This window comes from Vulpes vulpes, chromosome X (genome assembly GCF_048418805.1).
Source record: "Vulpes vulpes isolate BD-2025 chromosome X, VulVul3, whole genome shotgun sequence".
Classification (NCBI taxonomy): Eukaryota; Metazoa; Chordata; class Mammalia; order Carnivora; family Canidae; genus Vulpes; species Vulpes vulpes.
The window spans coordinates 53,700,650-53,716,455 of record NC_132796.1 but is presented as its reverse complement, the minus strand read 5'-3'; the positions used below and the strand labels follow the sequence as shown (position 1 = coordinate 53,716,455).

General features: G+C 42.2%; 1 protein-coding gene and 1 pseudogene across 1 annotated transcript; both read right to left on the bottom strand.

The window, feature by feature from the left end:
- Nucleotides 1-472: 472 nt before the first annotated feature.
- Nucleotides 473-2,374, bottom strand: LOC112911802 (mucosa-associated lymphoid tissue lymphoma translocation protein 1 homolog pseudogene; annotated as a pseudogene).
- Nucleotides 2,375-5,778: 3,404 nt separating this feature from the next.
- On the bottom strand, nucleotides 5,779-15,318 carry CDX4 (caudal type homeobox 4). The gene is given in 6 exon segments (XM_072743794.1): nucleotides 5,779-5,850; nucleotides 5,852-5,986; nucleotides 7,138-7,187; nucleotides 7,190-7,282; nucleotides 14,813-15,188; nucleotides 15,190-15,318. Coding segments are annotated over 6 exon segments (855 nt in total).
- Nucleotides 15,319-15,806: the final 488 nt, after the last annotated feature.

Genomic DNA, 15,806 nt, shown 5'->3' with positions numbered 1-15,806 from the left:
AAAGATACAGATGCAATGAAACACCGGGACACCTGCACCCGGATGTTTCTAGCAGCAATGTCCACAATAGCCAAACTGTGGAAGGAGCCTCGGTGTCCATCGAAAGATGAATGGATAATAAGATGTGGTTTATGTATACCATGGAATATTACTCAGCCTTTAGAAAGGACAAATACCCACCATTTGCTTCACGTAGATGGACCTGCAGGGTATTATGCTGAGTTAAATATGTCAATCGGAGAAGGCCAAACATTATATGGTCTCATTCATTTGGGGAATATAAAAAGTAGTGAAAGGGAATAAAGGGGAAACGAGAAAAAATAAGTGGGAAATATCAAAAAGGGAGACAGATCATGAGTGGTCCTAACTCTCGGAAACAAACTAGGGGTGGTGGAAGGGGAGGAGGGCATGGTGTGGGGGTGACTGTGTGGCGGGCAATGAAGTGGATACTTGATAGGATGAGCACTGAGTTTTATTCTGTATGTTGACAAATTGAACACCAATAAAAATAAATTTGTTTAAAAAAGTAAATAAAAAGAAATAAAAATTTCCTGAAAATTCCATTTGCCAACCCAGAATGCTGGATTTCAAAAGCTTTTGCTCCTTTACATGTGGCGTATCAAAACGCAATGTTGGCGGTGACTTTTAGTGCATCCACGATTGGGATGGTATCATCATAGTCGTTTCTTTTCCTACACATGTCCAACAAGAACACGTTGAGTCCAGTTTCTTTCTCTTGCATTAGTTTTAGTATATTTTGTACACACAGACAGTTTTCAGACCTATATGGATTTGGGGCATCAACAGGGCCCATAAAGCTGTTACCAAAGTTTTCATAACCATGCCCTGCATAATATAATAATCCATATACTCCTTTGTCTAAGAGTAGTAAAAAGTCATCCACAGCATTTCGCATCTCGTATTCAGTAAGATCCAACAGTGAAACAGGTTTGAAATCTAGTAGTCTTAACAAGTTGGTCAATTCATATACATCCACCAAAGGAGCTTTAAGCTTGGGGTGCTCCCAGTAATTCATATTTCCTATCAAAAGAACAACTTTGTCCTTTGCCAAAGGCTGATTAGCTGTTTGCTCTTTTTTGTCAGGATGTCCAAGATTATCTAATTCATCTTCAGTGCACTCCACTGCCTCATCTGCTATTCATTTTTTTTAAAAAAATTTATTTATTTATGATAGTCCCACAGAGAGAGAGAGAGAGGGAGAGAGAGAGAGAGAGAGAGAGAGAGAGAGAGAGGCAGAGACACAGGCAGAGGGAGAAGCAGGCTCCATGCACCGGGAGCCCAACGTGGGATACCGGGTCTCCAGGATCGCGCCCTGGGACAAAGGCAGGCATTAAACCGCTGCACCACCCAGGGATCCCTCATCTGCTATTTCTATGATGATTTCCACCTTCTAGCTATCCTGTCTGGATCACTATATACATGACACCAATAGGTTCCCCGATGTTCCAGATCCACATAAGGCACCATGTATAGCTTTCCTGTCTCATGTATTAATGGTGACTCATTTTTGAACCACTGGTAGTGAGGAATAGGGCTTCCAACAGCAACACACTGTAAGGCCAATGTACTGCCAGGCATTATTAGCCTTTGGGACCTTGGTTCAACACAGATTTGCAACTTGGATTCAGAGATGCCATCTGAACTTCCCTGGAAGCTTTCTGTTACTTCTGTGACATCACAAACATCCAGCTGTGACCAACCACTTGCTGAATTCAAAGGTGAAATTATTATTAACTCGACAGACATAAAAGCCTGCATCTTTTTACTTGTACTGTGTTAAAAATGAGTTCTGATGCATTTCCGTTCAGAATCTCTTTATTCATTTTAAACCACTGATACTGTACGAAGGGATGTCCAGTTGCCCGCCAACACAGTTTCACAAACTGTCTAGCCAAGACTGCCTTTGATTCTGGGTTGACAGTGATCTTTATTCCTGGGGGTCCAAGAAGCAGAACCTCCGTGTGTTCCAAAGCCTGCAGAAGTCACTCAGCTCTGTGACTGTACAACCTTTCTCACCCATCAGCTTCAGTAAACATAAGCTTGGACTTCCTTCAGGCTCCAAGACCTTAAGAGAACACTGCTCCAAGTCCAGACAACTGAGCCAGAGGCGCCCCCGACTCCCCGCCACCTTGGCTAGCTTCCTCCAGCCCCAGCCCTCAGGCGCTCGGTCCAGGCTCACCCTGAGTCTCCGCAGCAGCGGCTCCGGAAGGCGGTTGAGGGTGTCACCAGCTGAAGTGGAGAGCGGCGTCCCCGAGGGCGCGGCCGGAGGCGTCTGCGAGGCCGGGGGCGGCGGGGCCTGCAGCAGCTCCCCGCACAGCGACCCCGCGAGCGCCGCAGCTCTCGCTCGCCGCATCGCGGGCCACGTCTCCCGCGCACCTTCCGCTCGCCGCCTCGCTCTCCCAGGCGCCGCGGAGGCGGAGGCGGGGGCGGGGGGGGGGAGACGGGGGACAAACCCAGCGGCCCGCACCGCCGAGACAGGTTTTTTAGGAAAATAATGTCTTTATTGAAACCTACTTTAAAGATTTCATTTATTTACTTAAGAGAGAGAGAGAGGGAGAGAGGGAGAGAATGAGCGGGAGGGTTGAGGCATAAGGAGAGGGAGAAGCAGACTCCCTGTCCTGTAGGGAGCTCAATGTGGGGTTCCATGCGGTTCTCAATCCCAGGACCCTGAGATCATGACCTGAGCTAAAGGCAGATGTTTATCTGACTGAACCATCCAGGTGCCCCTGTTGAAATCTACTTTTTTTTTAAATTTTTATTTATTTATGATAGTCACATAGAGAGAGAGAGAGGCAGAGACATAGGCAGAGGGAGAACCAGGCTCCATGCACCAGGAGCCCGATGTGGGATTCGATCCTGGGTCTCCAGGGTCGCGCCCTGGGCCAAAGACAAGCGCTAAACCGCTGCGCCACCCGGGGATCCCTTGAAACCTACTTTAAATTCAACTTTTGAACTTTGCTGTCTAACCTTTTCTGTGCAAATCAAAAGAGCAACTTTGTCCTTTGCCAAAAAATTTTGATCCAAGCACACACCACCATAATATAGCCATAAAAGCAAGGGGTGTGTATTTTTCTTGGATCTCAGAGAAAGAATCAACATGTCTTCTTAGGGGAAATGGCTGCAAAATGCTATGAAGGACAAAAACTCTGTATTGTGGTTCTGTTAGCAAGTTCTAGAAAATTAGAATCTATAAAAATGGAAAACTGTTCTTCTCTGTTGAACATAAATTTATAGCAGGAAATAACAACCCATAGAGAAATCCAACTGCTATAGCCAAAGGTATTCTTATCTTTTGGTGAGGCAGTGTTAGGGATGAGGAATCTAAGTAACTATGTATACTCAGAACTTAGCTTCCTCATCCTTAAAATCCCCACCTTTCTCCTCACTAGATTGGAAGAACTCATTTTAATACTGATTTTCTTTGTTCAGCCCTCCAGATGGCCTGCTTGCCAATTAGCATGCTATGTATTTCACCTCATAGTTATTGGGAGCAATTAGGTGGAATAGAAAGCATGCTGTCCTGGGAGTCAAGAAATCCTAGCACAGTGCCTGGCACAGAGTAAGCACTAAATAAATAATCATTCAATTTAGTAGATCTGTGTTCTAATCCTAGATTTTGCCATTAACTTACTGAAAACTTGGTAACTTTTTGAAGAGAAAGAGAGCTTAAATTGACCTATCTTTATTACCTTTCCCCAATATCTATACCTGGGCTAAGAAAAAAAAATGGTTAACCAAAGATATTTAAGCCCCTCTAGTCTCTACTTTCTTAAACTACAAAGTGGGAAATAACAACTTTTACCTATCTCATAAGGGATAAGGATATTAGGTCAGATAATATGAAATGTGAAAGTACATTGAAAAATATTATTACACACATGTAAGGCATTATTAAGGTTATTGGTAGAAGCCCTCAATTCACTGATGGGGAGAGTAGGTGAGCTGAAAAACAAAGGGTAAAGTTTGCATTTCTAGGTAGTAATTATCTGCTGGTGTGTACATCAAGGAGCTGTATGCAGCTTCAGTGACATAATCTGATACCAAATGAATAGGAAGGGGCTTTGAGTTTGATTCCATTGCTAGAGACCGTAAAAGTCATTTTTATGTAACTTAGAGTTCTAATCAATATCCATGATTGCCTTGCTGCGTATGTTTGGAAAATGAATTGTTGCTTATATCTCCATTTCCTTACCAGCAAAATAGGGGCAATTTTACTCCTCATAAAAATTTTGAGAAGATGTATGATGGAAAGGCAGAATATAACTCCAAGAGCCTGGATCAAGATAGAAGATAGAAAGATTCTTTCCTTAAATCTTTTGAAGACTGAATGATGTATCCCCAAGGACAACCATAGAAAAGAAGCCCTTTTTATGAGATTTTCATAAGGAGAAGGCAAGATAAATTTCTTATTCCTAACCCAAACACATGTAGTTATGCTCAAGAATCTAATTTCTTAAGAATTTTGAAGCTGTATCTTGAAAGGAAAAGTAAAGTTGTGATTTGATTATTTTCCTACTTTAGCAAAACTTTCTTTTAAACCATCTCGATTTAAAATGATTCAGAGTCCAGTCTTTGGCCACGTTGACATGCAAACAGTATACTGGACCAACACCAAAAATGCCAGACAAATCTCACTGCAGCCTAAGTTGTATGTTTGGAACCTGTAAACTGTATCTCCTTGGGCCACACTGCATTGACATGACATAATGTAACTAAAATTAATCAGATTTATAGTGATGGCAAGGACCTGCACACTGTCCTTGTGCTTTTGTTAACTCTGACTGGCAGTGAACTATAGCACTAAATAGAGTGAAAAGACAGAAAGGGGATTAGAATTTGTTTTTTTTTTATTTTTTATTTTTTTTTATTTATTTATGATAGTCACAGAGAGAGAGAGAGAGGCAGAGACACAGGCAGAGGAAGAAGCAGGCTCCATGCACCGGGAGCCTGATGTGGGATTCGATCCGGGGTCTCCAGGATCGCGCCCTGGGCCAAAGGCAGGCGCCAAACCGCTGCGCCACCCAGGGATCCCCTAGAATTTGTTCTGTGTGTTGGAGAGCTGCCTTTTTAATGACTCTACCAAGCTGGGCTGTATTGTTGTATTCTGACTTCATTGTTTTGGCAAGATTTGAAATTGACACTATAGGTTAGAAGTTCTGAGATGAGGTAATTGATGCCAGTAAATGACTGATTGATGAACAAAAATAGTCTATTTATTATTTTTATTAATCAGTGGTAATGGATTCAGAATCATCTCCTACTGATTTTTAAACATTTGTCTTGTTATGAAAATGCCGTTAGCTTTTGAATTAATTACTTGCAAAGGTAGCTACAGCTGGATAAATTTCTGCTTAACTCTTCCCCCCCAGATAGCATAAAAGAATACACCCAGCATCAAGTAACAAACACAAGTACATATACACAAATGTGCCTTCTGCCTGAACTGTTTTTTACAATTTGTTCATAAATAAGTTTCCGAAATTGTGAATAGAGTTGCAAAGGCCTGTGATTGTAGCTTTCAATTGTATAGTTTACCATCAAGTTCCTAAGTGACCGCCATATAGCATAGCACATGACAAGAGTTTTCTGAGGATGATTTCTAACAGTAAGTGACCTCTTCAACCATTGCACATCCATTTGTTCTGAGTACTGCCTTAGGAGAAATTACATCCTGTCCTTACTCCCCTGCCGATATCTTAGAGACCAAGAAGACAATGCTAAGGGATAGGAGGTTTTCCATTTCTCTTTGCCTTTCTTTCATTCAGAGACTATGACCAGCTGTATCTCAATAGGCTGAAATCTATGAACAGCAGATAAGGTGGTAAAAAAAAGTGTTAGGTAATTCCCCAGGGCTGATGGAGCCAGAATCACTTCGTACTGAGCTTCCACTGTTCCCAAACTGGGAGATTTTCTTTTTGATCGTCTTTCTCTCCTTGGCTCTGCGATTCTGAAACCAGATTTTCACCTGAAACAAAAAATAGATTTAATGGGGCATCATATTGAATTCATTTTTCATAGTCATTGCTGATATTGTACAGGGATTTTAGCATTTAGAAAGCCCTATCACATGTGTCACTTCATTTGAGCCTCCCAGTGACCTTGTGAAATATACCTATTTAACAGGTTAAAAAAAAAAAAAAGCTGAGTTTGAGAGAAAGAGTGTCTTGCATAAGATGAAACTTTGGGATCAAATCCAGGCCTATTGATTCTAAATGCTGTGCTCTTTATATTATACCTCACCCACCACCTCTTTTGCCCAGGTAGAAATGAATAATAGAATGGCAGATGCTGAGGTGTGGTGATAAAAAGGTGATTTAAATAACAAAGTAACTTCCTAATAGGTTTAATGAAACAGAACTGAGTGAACAGGGGTGATGAAATACTATATTTCTTGCTGTGATACCAATGTGCCTTCATACCTGCATGAAATGCAAGTTGCTTGGGATAGGCAACACACTAATGGACTTCCCAACTCTAGCATTCTAGAATTCTAGGATTACTTCTAGATTTAAGTGAAAAAACATCAGGTAGTTGCGTAATGTCAAAGTTTGGATAAATGGAAACCATTGATCTAAGAGATTAGAGCATTGATCTTTGTCATGCTCTAATCTTCACTGAGTACCTATAGTATGCTAAATTTGATGCAGGCATCATAGAATTTTATGGACCATAGAAAGTTACATATCCTACCCTGAATAATAGAAAAACTTGGTTCAGGTAGTAGCATTGGTGTTCAGTTACTATTGTAGTTTGACTAATATGAAGCAGATAATTGCCATGATCGTCAAATCGCCACTTCATACATTGGTATAACTATTTGGGGAATCAAACAAGGTTTTGACCTGACTAATTAATTCTATGGAAGTTTTAATTTTCCTCCTCCTATGTCCCACCCCTTTGCTTCTCCATCTGCATATTGCACCCACATTCAACTATTAATTAACTCATTGACCAATGAGACCAAACTAGGAGGTCCAATAGGATGAATGTGGGCTTTAAGAGAGCTTGGAAAATGTCTTAGTTTTCTGTTTTGATTCTACTCTTGCTTACAGACTTCCCTAAAACCTCAGCTTATTGAAATAACTATAAGACATGTTGGATATACTTTCAGTGTACCTGTCTTTCAGAAAGGCCCAGGTTGACTGCCAGTTCTGATTTTCTCTGAAGGTGATGTATCTGTTGCAGTGGAATTCCTTCTCTAGCTCCAATCTTTGATGATTGGTGTAAACCACACGATACTTTTCTTTTGTCCTGGTTTTCCCTATTAGGGGAGAAAGCAATATATTTAATCATATTTTACTTCTTTGGAGATTATTTTGGTTGAAGGAATTATAACTACTGTTCCCATCCTTATTTATTACTTTCAAATATGAAACAAGTACATTTTTTGAACCAATATGTCATATGTCCACTTCTCCATTAAATTTTTTGTCATCTGTGACTATTTTACACACACACACACACACACACAAAACACACCACCATTGACCTACATACGCCAAAGCATTTTATTTTTTTAAAGCAAACACTTAATCCACGATTTTCATTCCCTTTCCTTTCATTCATTTCCATTTCAACTCGCATATAGTAGTATTGGCAGTAATAGCAACATATAGCATACATACACTTTCCTATATATATTTTATGCAGTTCATTCATACCATTTCCTATTGAACTTCTCACCTACACTTTTAAATTATCCAGAATATGTCTTATCCCCATTTTTCCTTTAAGAAACCTAAGGCTCAGTGTAGGTAAGTAAGCTGTTTTGTGCTAGTGAGCTGAAGTATGGGGACCCAAACACATACCTCTGACTCACAGTCCAGTAGGCTAAATATGATTTCCAGTTTAAATATGCTAGGAAACATAAGAATGGCCCAAGTGTGGCAAACTATTCTGTGATCCTGACATTATTAGTTACATACCTTCTAGTTATGTATATATTCTTTTTTTAAGATTTTATTTATTTATTCATGAGAGACACACACAGAGAGAGAGAGAGGGGCAGAGACACACGCAGAGGGAGAAGCAGGCTCCACGCAGGGAGCCTGATCTGATGTGGGACTCGATCCAGGGACTCCAGAATCACATCCTGGGCCGAAGGCAGGCACTAAACCGCTGCACCACCCAGGGATCCCCTATGTATACATTCTATAGAGAATTTTGTTTGAATAGTAAGTGACAACTAAGTGACAATTTAGATTCTGTTTTAGGATAGCCCCTATTATCCAATAGAAAAAAATATTTTGTGAGGCTCTTAAATCAACTTTTATTCCCAAGTGGCTAATGAATGGGGGGAATGGGGACATATTGACTTAGGCAGAATAAAATGAGTATTCTAGTATTCTTTGAAAGGATATATAAACATTTGCTTTGTGTTACAGCATTTAACATTTCTCATGCCCTTCCTCAAATACAGTTTTATTCCTCCTTTTAAATTTTCCAAAGGTGATTAGGAAGCTTCCCTTTCTTTTCAATTTTTCTAACTCCCTCCAGGAGGATCTTCCTCCTTTTCTCTATGGCATTTGGCAAACTGCTTCTGATCTTCCCTGTTTGTTTTTGATGTGAGGTTTTGGGGAGTGATCTGTAGGACAAAGGTTTCTTTAAAGTGGTTCTATAAACCCTATTGAGGTGTTAAGATGCAGCACAGGCCCAACAAAGGATTGCATCAGATCCCATCCTGGACCCTCTTTTTACATTTAGGAACACCAACCAGTTGGTTTGGAATTTACAAGCCCTAAATAACACCCATTCTTCTCCAGGAAAGAAAAAAGACAAAAATGCAGAAACAAATTCTGGATGAGAGATATGTTTTAGTATTAAACTTAATACTAAGTTTAGTATGGCTAAATGACTAATGGACAAACGAACTAGACAAAACTTTTCTCCTTGCAAATTGAAAATGATGAGCCCCAGTCTTTTAACTTACCTGGAAGACCCAAACTGTAAGCTAGTTTTGAATCCAGGAAACCAAAGGTCTGACATTTGGTTAGTTACAAAGGTAGAATGTAGATTTGAGATCAGAATGAAAACTTTGAATTTTAATTTATTTCCAGAACCTCATTATCTTAGGATCAAAAAATATTTTTGAAGAGATGCCTCCTCAAACCCTTTGTAATCCCAAAGTAGCTGAGTATTTACATTCTAACTGGAGGCAGAAGTTAAAATTCAACTTGTGTGTGTCTGTGTTTTCTGCTCTTTGATAGTAAATATAACCAGACTTCAAGAACTCTGGAAGGTTGCAGTCCTTCCCCACCCCCATTGGTCATAAATTGCCCTCGGCGAGGAAGGCGCCCCCGCGGCCCGCAGAGGAGGCCGGGGGAGGCCAGGCGGACCCGGACGCCGAGGGCCCCAGGTCGTCGCCGCGGAGCCCCGAGCCCGCCACCGAGCGGCCGCGCTTCCAGTTCTTAGAGCAGAAGTACGGCTACTACCACTGCAAGGACTGCAACATCCGATGGGAAAGTGCCTACGTGTGGTGCGTGCAGGGCACCAACAAGGTTTATTTCAAGCAGTTCTGCAGAACTTGCCAGAAGTCTTATAACCCTTACCGGGTGGAGGATATCACCTGCCAAAGCTGTAAACAGACTAGATGCTCCTGCGCAGTAAAAATCCGCCACGTTGACCCCAAAAGGCCCCATCGTCAAGATTTGTGTGGGAGATGCAAAGGCAAACACCTATCCTGTGACAGCACTTTCAGCTTCAAATATATCATTTAAATGAATGTTTAAAAAAAAAAAAAAAACCCGAACGTGAGCTAGTAGAGCAGACACGTTAGCTTTCTCCCATGTTCCTCCTTTCTGCCTCTCCCTTCTCAGAATACTTCATGAAAGGCTGTAGTTTTGACAAAGCCTTCAAATAAAAGTACTGCAAGAACAATGGACAAATTGCATGACCTTTCTTTAGGTTCAGGAGAGCTGCTCTTACGCTAACAGCCTGGGTCTATCACTGTGAACGGGCCTCCCACGTGTGAGGTTTTCTGCTTACATGGGGCTATGAGCCAGATAGTGAATGAGAAGCCACGTGACCATTAAGTAGCAAGCACTCTTGGGGGTGGGTAGTGGAGGCAGAGCAGGGTGTGTTTTTTTTTTTTTCAGATTGCATTCATGTATACATTTTTAATTAAATTATTCCAATATCTTCATAGGCCAGTCAGATATTTCCCAGAGACAATATTAGCATGACAGATTCAGAGATATCTGGAAGCCAGGGATGGAGATGGGCTGGCGCTCCTAACTCAATAACTAATCTGCGCCTAACACATGGCCTCACCATCTCTGAGAGAGATGCTTAGAGGTCATGCCCCAACCATTTTCCAGAACCAACTGGGCCATTCCAGACTGAGAATGGTCCTCAATACGCCAACATTTCCCAAGGAAGAAAACAGCCAGGGGGGGCACCAGATCACTCCATCCATCTTGCCTCATCCCAGCAGTCAGCACTCCAGTCTTGTATGATCCTCAGGCTTTCATTCTTCACAGCTGGGCCCTCCAGCCTCAAGAAACTGCAAGTTTCTTCTAAGGACAATAAAGTCAAGACCAGGTCTCTTTATTTGCGATGAAAATCCTCACCCTTTCCAGCAATATAACCCCTGTAGAAAGGAGGGATGAGGAAGAGCCAGACTGCATATCAAAGCCATGTGAAGTGGTAAAAGGAGTCTGTTGCCTCAATCTGACAGATAAGGCCTCAACCCTCAAGAAGATGTAGCTCAGGGGAAATATTAACAGCATAGTTTGCAGAGAGAAATGAATTTCTCCGCTGGAACACCTGCTCCCCGATGTTTATAGCAGCAATGTCCACAAAAGCCAAACTGTGGAAGGAGCCTCGGTGTCCATCGAAAGATGAATGGATAAAGAAGATGTGGTTTATGTATACAATGGAATATTACTCAGTCATTAGAAATGGCAAATACCCACCATTTGCTTCCACGTGGTTGGAACTGGAGGGTATTATGCTGAGTGAAATAAGTCAATTGGAAAAGGACAAACATTATATGGTCTCATTCATTTGGGGAATATAAAAATTAGTGAAAGGGAATAAGGGAAAGGAGAGAAAATGAGTGAAAATATCAGTGAGGGTGACAAAACATGAGAGACACCTAACTCTGGGAAACAAGGGGTAGTGGAAAGGAAGGTGGGTGGGGGGTTGGGGTGACTGGGTGATGGGCACTGAGGGGGTACTTGGTAGGATGAGTACTGGGTGTTATGCTAAATGTTGGCAAATTGGACTCCAATTAAAAGATTAAAAAAAAAAAAGAAATGAATTTCTCTTATGTCCTTTCTCCTGAACTCTCTTCTTTCTTCTGCCTCATTGCCTCTGCCCCTTAAATGATGAAACTGAACTGAATGGGATTTGGATATGTTCTAGTATAACATAATGTCCATATTCCCATACCAAACCAAAGCAAAGAGGTTGAAAACCAGGTTCCTTCTATAGGAAATACAGTGCAATTGATCCCATCTTAGTTACTTTCCATCTTAAGATAATCCTTTGCTGCTTTTAGTTAAAAATTGCATCCAAATTCATTTTAAAAAATTGTCCATGAAATGGTCAAGACCAAGGAGCATAATGATAAGCTTCAAGAATTGTTAAGCAACAACAAAAAAAGAATTATTAAGCAACATATTTTCTGAAGTGCCTTAATTGAGTAAAAAGTAAAAAGTATAACTTCCTCAGTGTTTTGTCCAGTGGATTAATCAGAATTATTCAAGGTTTGTTTCTTCCCTTACCCTCTTTCCCACTCCTAACAAAAAAGCCTTTCTCCACCCCTGCTTAGATTATCACCTTGCCAAAACTCATTCAAGACTACAACTCTGGGTAATAGAAAAGACGAAAAAATAATTCCTAGCTGTAATGCACTGACAATGTTTAAAATATGAAAACACTTAACTTTTCACAGAACCTTTCTATAGGTTCCTCTTCATATAATCTTTAAAATGAGTTGTGTATTGGAACAGACCACTTAGAGAACAAAGTGTAAATAAAAATATCTTTTTTAAAAGAATCAAATCACCTAGGGGACAGTCATTTATTCTGTCAGTCCCCTTTCCTTAGAAAATCAAATGTGATAGTAGTCACTATGGAGAGTTTTATTTGATTACCTTAATCGAGAGGGGTTACTTCCATTTTGTAGTTCATCTAATTGTCTTCTCAGCCATAAGCCAAATGTTGTTCCAAAATACTACAGAGTGAAGTAGACAATTTAGCAGGATCTGATTCATTCATTCATTTTACAAATATTTGTTTAACACTATATACGAAGATAAAAATGGGTGCATTTTGGTTCAGAGTGATCCTATGAGATGATCAGCTTAATTTTTTATATGTAATTCATAACCTGAGCTCCATAGAAGGGCTTCAGTGGATCCATGCATCTCTCAAAATTAGTTTTAAAATGTGCGTGTGTCAATGTGTGGACATGTGTGTGTATACACACATGCATATGGGTCCAAGTGTGTTTACTTTTGTGCATTTTTTCTGGGGGGAAGTTCCATACTTCGTGTTATATTCTTAAATCGCTGCTAAATCTGCACCTTGGGCTACAAGCATATAGCAAAAGGATAATTTTAGTTGATAAGACATTATTAAAATGAAACAAGGATTGACTCTAATAAAGCCTCATCTACAAGATAAATTGCCAGGAGTCAGAGGGGTTCCAAAATAATCCAATTTTAGATTACTTAATAGAATTTTGAGAGAAAATCTTGTGACGGTGACATTGTATAGCCAGGTTTAAAGGTTTGTGATAAAGGTACCACAAATTAAGGAGTCCCTTTCTAAACTTCTCCTGGCACCAGCATTACCCGAGGAGACCTGAGCTCATAAAAGCAAATACAAATAGAAGACTTTTAAGCAGAGAAACTTGTCACATTTTCCCTGATAAACAAAAATTCAAGACTCAAGATCATTTCTTTTGTCCTCCCCCACCCCCATTGTTCTCTCTTCCAAACACAGTAATGACTTTCCTCTTCTAATGTGTTTGAAAACATAATCTTGGACTGGGAGCAGCTGCTTTTTGACTTTTGTATCTTTTGCTGATCTTAGGGTTTAGTAAATGGATGTTAATTACAACCCTAAGATTAGATGTAATAACAGCCCCAGGATTGCCCCACCTTAACCTCAGGCTTTATTCTATTTAGCCAGCTGACTCACCCATATTTTTAAAAATTCAGATTTACTTCCAAACACTTTAAAACCAAGTGTTTAAGCTCTACTCTTTTATTTTTTAAAAAGATTTTGTTTATTTATTCATGAGAGACACACAGAGGCAGAGACATAGGCAGAGGGAAAAGCAGGCTCCCCGCAGCCCAGGACCCCGGGATCAGAGCCCTGACCTGAAAGCAGATGCTCAACCACTGGGCCACCCAGGTGTCCCTTAAACTCTACTCTTAATTTCTGATTGCTACCCTGGTAATGTCCCAATCAAACAGAACTGCCTCTTCCTGGCTAAGAGTCCTTCTAATGATAAAAGTTGGTCCCTTCCCACTCTCTTGCCCTTGCTTTTTGAAGGGGCGTAAAAGTGCAGAACTGTGAGCAAATGTATAATCATTATGGACAAATGCTATTTCCTTCCCAGAGGGATAAAAGTGATAGAGTCAATTTTACTAATTTTCTCTAATGACGGGGAGTCACAGGTTGGAATAACAAAAATGTGATAAAAGAACAACTACAGGGCAGCCCTGGTGACTCACGGGTTTAGCGCTGCCTTCAGCCCGCCTGATCCTGGAGACCCGGAATTGAGTCCGGCATCGGGCTCCCTGCATGGAGCCTGCTTCTCCCTCTGCCTGTGTCTCTGTCTCTCTCCCTGTATCTCTCATGAATAAATAAATAAAATCTTTTTTAAAAAAAAAAGAACAACTACACCTGAAAACCTACATCTTGCTGCCTTCTCCCCATGCAAGGTTAAAGCAGAGTGCCCATTTCCCCTGCTCTGGGCTCCCAGCAGCTGCCCACTGGCTTGCTGGTACCAATACGGGTCAGCATTAGTCTAGAATCTCTGTGCCTTCCTAAATTCCATCATAGACCTGTCCCTAGCCCCTTTGTCTCCAGAAGCCTTCCTGGATAGTGAAGTCTTTAAGCACCTATTAGTGCTGAGGCTGCTATTCCTGTGTGCCCAGGGATGTTAGAATGGAGTTTATTATGTCCCAGCAGTGGGCTGTTGCCTTCTCACCTAACTCAATGATTCCATTGGCAGAAAGGACATTAGAAGGTATGAGTCCACCTTGCCTCTGCCAGCTTGGGTGAAGGAAGCTGCAGCTTTCTTGAGAGGCCAGGATGACAAGGCCACTTTGCCATTGGGGCTTTTGTGGCTAAACTGGAGGGTCCATTGCCAGCCAAGCACTATGAAACCTAAGTTGAGCATCATCAGTTTTTGAGGGGAGCACACCTGCCCAGATGGGGAAGGGTTTTAAAGGGAAAGGGCAAGCAGCAGTGACAGGACTGGGATCGTGGCTACCCTCTTGCTTCATTCACCCATTGATCTTTCCTGTACATATGTTTTCCCAACTGGGCACAATGTGTCCGTTGTCCCCCAGCTTGCTCTCTTGACTCATCAGAAAACAATGAAAAACACTCCTAGGGTCAGTTTGATTCCAAGCACTGCACTCTTCTGGATTTGAGCAGAGGCTTATGCAAGGGAGGTCACTAATGGGATTCGGGCACTTAGCCACGCAGTAATCCTCAGCTACTAAACTGTCCCTGGAGAGCCTGAGAAGTAGGAGAGCAGACAGGCCAACAGAAGTAGAAGCCAAGCAAAGGAAGGAAAAGTTTGAGGGCATTGGGACCCATTACTCACTGGTCACCTGCAAGGTCTTTCGCATCCATGCTTAGGGGCTGTGGTGGCTTCTGTTGGGAGAACTGGCATCTGCAGCTTCGGTGTCTATGGGGAACAGCAACCGGCTGGCTGGGGCTGGCAGGCTTCCACTGGTGCTTCCTCCGCCCGCAGGGCCCAAGTTGCTGTATTCCTGAGAGCCAGAAGCGGAAGGGTTCGAGATCATGTCGTTCATGGGCACCGTGCCCACTGTACCGGATGGCCCCGGGTACACATTCCAGTCTTCTCGAGAGGGGCTATAGGGTGAACCCCAGACCCCCAGCGATGGCCCGTGAGGATCCACGCTGGGTATATGGGGATACCCTATGTCGTGCGCATAGGCAGGCACCGCTGTGAATGAAGTTGGAGGCTGGCAGGGGACTCCCACTGCTACCAGTGCCGGCAGTCCCCGCGGTGCTGCTTCTGGCAGTGCTCCTGAGAGTACCCAGGTACATGCCTGCTTCTTTTTCCAAAAGGCAGCTTCTGTACATGATGGCTTGGGTATGAGGAAGGAGCTCCCTAAGCCATTCTAAAGTTCTTGTAAGGCCTCAACCCGACTTTGAGAAGCATCAGGGAATCAATAGGTAAAGCGGTAGCTGTGCTGCACGGCCCCCCCTGTACGTCTCAGACTATGGCATCCGAGTTTCCTACGGGTCAGGTTTCCAGGTGACTGGTAGCCCGGTGTAGTTGGGCCACCAATGGCTAGGCTGTCAAGGGGCTTCAGGCTTTTACATAGCATTTGCATTCAAATGAAGGGCCGTTTTGCTTTCACTGGGACTTGATGTCTCTGTGCTCCCTCTCCCAGAGCTCCCAGGCCTTTCTATCCCATCTTTTTCACTTTTTTCCGTTTGGTCCCCATAGTATTAGTTTGTGCTTTTGGAAGCAAGAGTTCCTTCAAGGGTTTCTGACCAGTTCCCTCCAAATTGAGATGAAGACAGGCAGAAACAGGGACAAGGCCTGCTCTTTGGGATTCAGTCCT